Source organism: Gasterosteus aculeatus, chromosome 17, assembly GCF_964276395.1.
Source record: "Gasterosteus aculeatus chromosome 17, fGasAcu3.hap1.1, whole genome shotgun sequence".
NCBI lineage: Eukaryota > Metazoa > Chordata > Actinopteri > Perciformes > Gasterosteidae > Gasterosteus > Gasterosteus aculeatus.
In genome coordinates, this window is record NC_135705.1 from 11,812,784 (window position 1) to 11,822,555 (window position 9,772).

At 41.4% G+C, this 9,772-nt stretch overlaps 1 protein-coding gene across 1 annotated transcript; it reads left to right on the top strand.

Annotated features, from left to right (window-relative positions):
- The first annotated feature begins 5,501 nt into the window (after positions 1-5,501).
- il10 (interleukin 10) lies at positions 5,502-7,628 on the top strand. The gene is made up of 5 exons (XM_040203900.2): positions 5,502-5,909; positions 6,090-6,149; positions 6,302-6,466; positions 7,007-7,069; positions 7,178-7,628. Exons 1-5 carry the CDS (start codon positions 5,745-5,747, stop codon positions 7,286-7,288), a joined length of 564 nt encoding a protein of 187 aa, XP_040059834.1. The 5' UTR covers positions 5,502-5,744; the 3' UTR covers positions 7,289-7,628.
- The last annotated feature ends 2,144 nt before the right edge of the window (positions 7,629-9,772 follow it).

The following is a 9,772-nucleotide window of genomic DNA, read 5'->3' on the forward strand; positions in this document are numbered from 1 at the left end:
CAACACCTCTGGAGCAAGAGTAGGTTTCTTAAGAAGAGGTTTAATTACAGCTACCTTGAAGGACTGTGTTACATGTCCTGTCAACAAAGACAGATTCATAATATAATAAAGACATGCTAACTAAAGGAAAAACTTCCTTGAGCAGCTTAGTCGGAGTAGTAGAAGATTTAGAATTAAAGAAGTCAGTTGATCAAGGTTGATGGAAGAGAAGGCATCCAAACAGGCATCAGGGCCCACTGCTGCATCCAAGGTTCCTACATCTGAGGACACGTCGGCACTGGTTGAGGGCAGGAGACGATGAATTTTCTCTTTGATAGTCAGAATCTTATCGTTGAAGAAGTTCATGAAGTCGTTACTAGTGAGGTCCAAAGGAATCCACGGCTCGACAGAGCTGTGACTCTCTGTCAGTCTGGCTACAGTGCTGAAGAGAAACCTGGAGTTACGGAGAGCCTTCTTATATGTTTTAAGGCTGTCTTGCCAAACTAACCTAGATCCTTCTGATTTGGTGGAACGCCATAATCGTTCAAGTTTCGGCACAGTTTGCTTTAGGTTCAGTGTTTGAGGGTTATACCAAGGAGCAAACTTCCTTCTTGTCGCTTTTCTTCTTTCCAGAGGAGCACTAGCGTCCAGCGCCACTCTGGAAGAGCCTGTAGCAGCATCGACAAATGATCGATCTGGGATGAACTGAATTTCTGACAGGAGTCTTCTGGTATCTTGAGACAGGGCACTGAACTTAGAGCAGAAGGAATGGCTTCTTTAAATGAGGTTACAGCGGTATCTGATAAGCGTTGACTGTAGAAGCCCTTGGCAGGAGGAGGAGATTCCGGTAGTAGAAATTCAAAGGTTATCAGACAATGGTCCGACAGGAGAGGGTTCTGTGGAAAAATTGTTAAATGTTCAATCCCAATCCCATACACAAGAACCAAGTCGAGAGTGTGGTTAAAACAGTGAGTTGGTTTATTTACACTATGACAGAAACCAATTGAATCTAACAATAAAAGAAATGCAATACCAAGGCTGTCGTTGTCGACATCCACATAAATGTTAAAATCACCCCAAATAATTACTGTGCCCATTTTAAGGACCAAACTCGTTAAGAACTGTGAAAATTCAGAAAGAAATTCTGAATAAGGACCTGGGGCCCTGTACACTATTACAAAGAGAACCGGCTGGATTATTTTCCAGGTTGGTTGCGAAAGACTGAAAACCATGCTTTCAAATGAGTTATAATCCACCTTAGGTTTAAAGTTTATTAAAAGGCAGGAGTCATAAATAGCCGCCACTCCCCTCCCTCTGCCTGTGCCTCGGGGAATATGAGTATTAACATGACTCGGAGTCGCCGCTTCATTTAAGCTCAAATATTCCCCATTCAACAACCATGTTTCAGTAAGACAAAATATATCAACATGGTGATCTGATATTAGTTTATTTACTAAAACAGCTTAAGATGACAGAGATCTAATTTTCAAAAGTCCCCCTTTAATTCTCCTATTTTGTTGCACTATTGCATTATTAGTTTTAACTTTAATTTCCACTGTTTAACAGCAAAGGTATTTGATGTACTTCATGTAGTTAATCAAATAGTTAGGTAGTTGGCTGAACAAAATACCGGGTGTGTATAATGTCACACCAAGAAGGTCAATCACAAAGTCATTACACACACACAGATACACAAATTAAAATGGTCATCCATATGAAAAAAAAGTCTCTAACTTCAATGAGTTGTACAGTTCATCCCAGTTGTAAGGTAGTGTGGGAAAACAGTCTTCCGTCTCCTCTCCGGAGTTGGTTTGAAGGGCTTTGAACTCATCATAGGATCTTTAGCCATTTGGCGATCCTTGTGTGACACAACTTGATTTGGTTTCAAATCAAGTGATTTGAAACCATCATCAGCAACAGTCTGGACACCACACATCATATATTATCCTCAACAGTGGTAGAAACCTTGGACAGATCTACAAATGTGGCATCACAAAATACATTCTTTGCATTATTAACGGTTACCTCTTCCAGTGATTTTTCGTAAAGACCATGTATTTTATCCAACACACGTGTGCAGATGTAAACCAGCCAACATCATCAGCAGCAGCAGCAGCAGCTGAATGATGATTGTCCACGAGGGTTAGAACTCATGTGTGCACTTCTTTGCACACCTCCCACAGCCACCTTGTGCTTTCTTGCTTCCCCTCTGAGCATCAGCAGACAAATGAGCCATTGATCAGGAACACAAATCAATGAAACTGCGAATGATCCTTTCAATTGCCTTGAAGTGTTATCTTTTTACTTTCACAAATTCAGCAGGCAGATGTTCTAACACCATGGGAAAATGAGAGCCGTCATCGTGACCGGCGCTTACATTAGTGCGGTTAACACCCTGACAGGTACAGATGCAAATGGGCATGTGCCTACGCACTTCCACCCCGAACGCTCATGAATAAAGTATGGAAAATTTGGTATCGTATGTTTGGGAGCATCACACTGGACTGTATTAATCACTGATTGAAATGGAAAGCTAAGGCTGATTTAATTGTACATTTCTGATAAGATCGCGTCAAACTGAACTTTGTGTACTTTGGGAATTTTGAAGTTTCATCTCTTTTCAAAAAGATGCTGGTTCAGCAGAAGGACAGTTTCACTGTGTTTAGTTTCGGGTTACAACATTTGATATATTTAACATACATTGCTTAAACGAAACGAGAAGGTTGTGTTTTGTTATCTCACTGGTACATATTTAAATGATTTACCAGCCTTAGGGCAGCTCACATTCTCCATGACGGATGAACTGAGAGGAAGTTTAAGTGACTAAAGAGTTCAAGCAAATGCCGGAGCGGCCTATATTGGTCACTCATTTCTGACTGGTTGAACAGGGTGTTGTCCCCCTGGTCACGTCATACACATTTCTCTTTTTTTTAGCCTTATTAAGACAACTCTGAAACAGAAGCACCCATGTCCTGTGAAGTACGATTGCATAACAATAACTGTTTCATATAAACAGTAACAGACACGGACCTCTGAAGAATTCAATGCAACACACACACATAAGTACACATTGGCAGTCAAACAGACAACAACATGTGTGAATGTGAAAGACAAATGTGGTGTATCTATTTGTAAAGACAGATGGATTTCCTCTAAAGGCACAAGTTCACTGTACAGGCATTCAATATGCACACACAAATGAAGATGTGACGCAAACGGTGGAGAAAAGGTGAGAACAATAGTGCATCATGGGGAATATCTGTTCTGCAAAGTGCAATAACAACTAATAGCATTACATCTTTGTTGATATAGTATCTCATATGGAGTGTGTGTTCCACTGTGATACATGTTCCACCAGGGGACTGAATCAACTGTATATGATATAAGCAGTCGGGTTTCAGGTTATGTGCTGCAGTATTGCTGACAGGAGATTGTATAGGACCGGATAGTGACAAAATCAGAAACAAAAGAGAACAAAGAGACACCTTCACCACAAGCACACATTGTTCTGCTGCCTTTTTCTCTGTGTTCAGTACAGTGACAATATGATAGGACTGATTCAGCTTCGCCTCCATTTCTAGGACACTGTTAACATAGCTGAAGGAAATGGTTTAATCAGAATAAGCAAGGCAAGAAATATTGCTGACTTTTTTTATCTGGTTAGAGCATTAATTGGCAGATTTTGAAGCCTCCAATGGATCAAACACATTTTCCAACTCACAGGATGATTAAAAATGTCATCAAATTATTACTTTGAGATCCACTCATTTATTTGAACGTTTACTTTTTTTTGTCTAAGTGGTAATAATGAAAATAAAAATAATTTCAGCGCTGCAGAGACTTTGCTAAAATATGTGGTTTGCTTTTTTTTTTATTACTGACAACTTTTGTGAAACTAGGAAACAAGTAGTTACCGATAGATATCTCATGATGGTGAGGACTGATAATACGTCATACTACACAAATCATATAGTCATCAATAGGCCTGAGACCCGAGGGATTGTGGGTGAAACTGGTTTCATCAGCAGTTGAGTTCACATCTGAGTTGTGTGGAAGGAAGACGAAAACGTACAGAAATTTGCACTTCAACAACGATATGACTTAATAACCGACTCATAAACACTCTCCCATGCACATAAACAATGCCGCAAGTGTAATACCAGTATAAAACGTTTGAAATGCGGCTGCGACCAGTCGTGAAATCACACTGCTACAGAGATGCACACACACACACACACACACACACACACACACACACACACAGTCAGGGCGCAAGTCAGAGGGATTTCCCATAAATTGTTTTACTGCTGACTAATATTATTTCAACGTGAATATTACATTTTTCTCACGTCATTTATTTGTACAAGTTCAATAACTAAGTTTGCTGGTCTGGTGTAACTTTACGTCTCACAATCCAACGATCTTTTTCCTGTTTTGTTTGTACTTACTAAAACCATTTATATAGTACCTTCCATCCATACCAGTAAAATGCTACACAATTAGCCTCCCATTCAATAATACATTTTAGTTTTATTTTAGTAGATTTCTAGTTTAATTAAGGAAAAATTAGAGTTTCTTGTTGGCTCAGTTATCTTTAAACCGCTGTAGTCATGTTGAGAGTTGTTGAGGGGCAGTAGTAATGCTCCCAATCTTGTTATTAGCCACTTAAACAACAGTTAGCATTTCCTCAGACTGTGATTGGCAGTTAATCGTTTTTATTTTGGTATTGCTCAAATGTTTTTTCTTCAAGGACTTTCATGGCCAATGCAGGGCCTGCTCCTCGCATGTGGTTCAACTAAGTCGATCAATTAGCTGGCTTAAATTAACCCCAATGATTGACGTCAGGCTAATTGATAAACACCAGATTTTCCTAGAACAGTTTTTAGAATACCAACATTGCCCAACATAAATTGTTTCACAAAGTGTAATCCGGTTATGCAAAAAGACGTATGTCAAGAATAAATAGGCATTCCAAAATAGAGAAGAAGTACTGCAGAAAAAGAACCTGCAAGAGTCCCCAAACACTTCTCCTTTTATAAGTGTGTATGTATAAATACATACAAACATACATTGATACATATATGAAACCCTACCAAAGAGAAAGAATACCAAGACTTAAAGAGCAAAGATGACATGTAACATGGCTTAACTGACATCAGTCTTATCTGACATACACAGGGAAACCATAATGTCATCAAAAAATTAACCAAAACTTAATATCCTTTCCGACCACTATTTCCTATGTTACTGTGAATATAATGTAATTAATATTTGCATTCAAGGATCTATTTCGCATCTACAATTGATGAATATTAACATATTTGTATAATTATGAGAGTTTTGTAATAATAGTAAACTGAAAACAATGTGTAATTTAATATGATTAAAGTTTCGGTCGTTATTTGACAGCACAAATTGCTCATGTCTGCGGTCTCTCATTCTTTCGGGTTCCTAATGACATAGGGAGGAGTATCCCCATTGTGAAATATTCTAAGAACCCCAACAACCCCCCACCCCCCCCCCCCCCCCCCACCCCCTCGTCGTATTCCCGTCATCCCTCCTCGTCATCAGTGCCAATTTTGCTATAAATTAAGGCAAGAGATGAGACCGATTTGTGCACCTCTCTTCTGGGCTCTTCGGGAAGATCCTACCAAGAAAAGATCGCTTTACGCAAAAAAAGGAAACAGAAAACTGCACCTACGTCCAGTTGAGCCGGCAGCATCTTCCGTCCCGAGGGCCCACTCTCTGCCTCCACAAGACCCAGCATGACCCCCCGCTCCCTCCTCCTGTGCGCCCTGGTGCTCTCGTTCCTCCTCGGCAGTGCCCGGTGCAGTCCCGTGTGTAACAACCAGTGCTGTCGTTTCGTGGAGGGCTTCCCTGTCAGGCTGAAGAAGCTCAGACAGGACTATTCGCGGATCAGAGATTTCTTTGTGAGTAAAAGCACAACACCGACTCGGAAAGTACCTTGAGAGTTAGCGCAGCATCATTTGCGTTTGATCCCCCGTGTGGTCGTGTCAGTCTCCGGGTGATGCTGCACGTTCTCACATGTGTCTGCTTGCCTTTTGCCTCTGCTGCTGCTGACTGTGTCCCCGACCCTTTGTTGTTGACAGGAGGCAAACGATGACTTGGACACAGCCCTGCTGGACCAGAGCGTGGAGGACTCCTTTAAAGTAGGCTGCCGTTTGAACACTCCCCCACCCCAAAAAATGCTTCTTAGGTTTTAACCAGAAAAAGAGAGTCTTTAAGAAACCAACAGGACAGAGACACGCATTGTGCTGCAGGACACCACATAACCGGGGTGGCGCTCTCCTCCCTCCTTTAGAGCCCGTTCGCGTGCCACACCGTGGACAGCATCCTGGACTTCTATCTGACCTCGGTTCTACCGACAGCCATGGCCGGAGTGACCGAGGACACCAGGGACCTACAGCCGCACATGGAGTCCATTCAGCGCATCTTCGACGGGCTCAAGAGAGATGTCTTCACCTGCGTGAGTGTCCGTCACACGTGTCACTGCAACAGGAGGTTGCGCGAGAGGAAGTGTCCGAGAAATGCAGCACACTTGACGTACATATAAGAGTGATTTTCTGTTAGTGCTGTGTAGGCTGCGTACATGTTACATGATGATGTGCATGTGTTTGCTTTAATTTCCACACAAAGTCGGGCAATCCATAGAAGGAAGATGAAACAATACGTGATTACTTAACTGTTAGTTGTCACAAACGTATAGTCCGTGTGCACCGCAGACGCACCATCAAAAACCACCTTCCTGGTTTGGACTACGTCCCCAAAAGTCCAATATGGCTGGTGACCAAATGGGGAAGCATTGCGGGTCTTAATTATTCATTAGTCAGCGATTCTTAAACTGCAGCGGCTTGCAGAACTGCGCATCATCGAGTTCTTACAAAACGGAAAGGGACGTGGTGGCACGCTACCCATTAAATACGTGTTCTGGGCCTGTAGTGGGTGGAAGTCAAATTCAGGAAATGTCGAATGTTCATAACATCATCTTTCTATTGTTTCCCTTTAGAGAAAGTACTTCTCCTGCATTAAACCGTTTGACATCAACAATTTAAACTCTACTTACAACCAAGTGAGTGTCATGTTTAATTGTGAAAGTGTTTGGGTTCTTTAAAAAAAATCATATGTGCATTCCTGTATTTCGACAATTATGAAAATAGAACTATATGTTTTTCTGCAGATGGAGAGTAAAGGTCCATACAAGGCCATGGGGGAGATCGATCTGCTGCTTAACTATATTGAGACTTATCTGGCCTCTCAAAGGCACAGAAACCCATTGGCCACTGTTTGAAGACCTGCTGACCCCCATCAAAATATCACCCTCATCATCGCAAGGCAACAGAAAAGACAGCATTGGACTCCTGCACTCTTTTTCATTCAATCCATTGTTTTCACTAGTAAGAGTTTTGTTTTTTGCTGGATTTAATGTCTTTGTTATTCTGAGACCCCCGTTTTTGTCCTGAGGACAAGTTTCTGTTTTAAGACCACATTGAGTCCTACACATGAAGCAACAATCAAAAACTGTGTTGCTTGGGAAGCTGTGATATTTATTTGTATTGTGTATAATATGTATTTTTGTATTTATGACTAATGTGTTGATGCCGATGAATAAAAGACTATTTGACAAGATACCGCCGTTAGCGTTTATTAGAAATGGGTAATTAGTAAAACACTGAAACATCACACCCTGCGGTTCTGCACGCTATATCTGGGGAACAACTTGAGCGTAACCTCAAAAAGAGGATTCACTAACCTCAAACGTGACCCATATACATCACTTACCAGCAGCAGCACTGCTGCATCTTGACTTACCGAAACTGTAACTAGCCAGTCTCACCCTGACGGCGCACAAACGCAGACATGCATGCACACGCACACACGTGCAAAAGCCATCACTCATTAGTCAGATACATCCTAAGACAGAAGTAGCAGACAGGGTGAAATAGCAGCCCTGCATGTATTTATTTCTTGTGCTTTTTCAGTTTTTTTAGAGAGGGTGTAATACATGAACTGTCCATTTAGATCTTTTAGCATCTTTTAGTATCTTTTAGCCACAAAAACATGCCCGTTTAAAAACATTTGAATGTGTGTATGCATTTCTCAGACTGCGCAGTCACACAAGATTCCTGACTTGACTCAGGCCTCTGCATTGAAACTACTCTAATGACATTTTCAGTCGCTTGCTTCGTCAACGTGGGATGATCTGAATAGTATCATTCCTGCAAAAATATCATTCATTAAGTTGTCTGCAAGAGCGTGGTTTTATTCAGACATTGTTAATAGCATTTCTTTAAGGGTGGATTACGTTAATGATGTTGTGTTCACTCCTTCAAACACTTAAGGTGTTGATTGAGACACATAACGCAGCATTTGAGATTGTTGTGTTAACATGCCGGTATAGATCACATCTGGCTGTTCGTAATGACTTGGTTTGTTTGTGCGGAGCACTGGTTTTGTGTTAGGGTGAGAAGCAAAGGAAGGATGCAAAAAGTGGTCAAAAAGGACATATCTACGAAATATTTGTTCCGAACACTTAAGATATCACAAATCAACTTAAGCCTACTTTGAAATACTCCAGAAACCATTGACGGGACCTTTACAAAAATACTAGGAGATTCCAAGCATTTTTTATGAATGAAAATGTAACGTAGAAAAAAAGCCTTCTTGTTCTTTATATCATCTTTTAACCCTCCCTCAACACAATACCCAATTTCTGAAAATAAGTATGCATATTTGTTCAAATGCATAGCGAGAAAGAAACAGACACTTCGGCCAAAGATGAAAAATGAAAGAAGGAAATATGATTCTCTAGTGGGAAAAAATATTTCAATAGGTGGATAGGCAACATTTTCATAGTTTGTCATTGTGTGTATTCATAAGGAAAAAATAGTTTCAGAAAAGCACTTTTCTTTCAAATCAGCAAAAAAAAGGCCAGCAGAGACAAAAAAAAGAAACGCAACCACAATAACCACAACAGGCTCCTTGAGCTGCACATGACTGTAAAAATCGATTTTCCAAAACATGAAAGATAAGCAACTTTTGTACATGTAGTAGTGACTACGAAATGGCTTTCCATTTGATTCAATGTGGGTTTCTTGCCGAGTGGTTTGTAAGGACGTCTTGCCTGCAGCAAGTCAAACTGCTCTGCGCTCGTGAAATAAGATGGCAATGTCACTTCAAAGAACTACGAGATGTCTAACCGCCTCAGCTGGGAAGTCTCCATCATACACATTTTTTCACGTCACGTTTTAAGTGTGTGTACACAGTGACATGCTGTGGAGGGGGGGGGGGGGGGGGGGGTGTACATGTTAAGACTAGTGCATCGCTTCTTTTCATGTTGTGAACAAAATAAGAAGTTCCGTTCAACTATGAAAATTAATTATTTCAGAAGATGGATGGACCTTTAACCTTTCCTAGTTTTATACAATGATTCCAACAGGTCAGTTAGGAGAGGGCTACAGGTGGGTGTGGGTGCGCGGGTTGGGGTGGGCGGTAGAATGGCCACAGGATTACCATCCATCATGAGGGACTCCCCTGAAGACCCATTTAACCCCTTTCTCGCTTACCTGAGAGACTGAGAGATGACTGTAGGTTTCATCACACTCAGAGCTGGAAGCCGAGTGCCGACGGGTGCCTCGCACTTGAAGAGAATGCGCTTCTGCACTTGCGGGAAGCCACTCTAAACACCCCAGTGTTGGCAAATGTCTGTGTTGACTTGCGAGACCGCTTTGCCACGCAAATGTGTATATTCCAGAAGTAACTCATGCAACCAAGC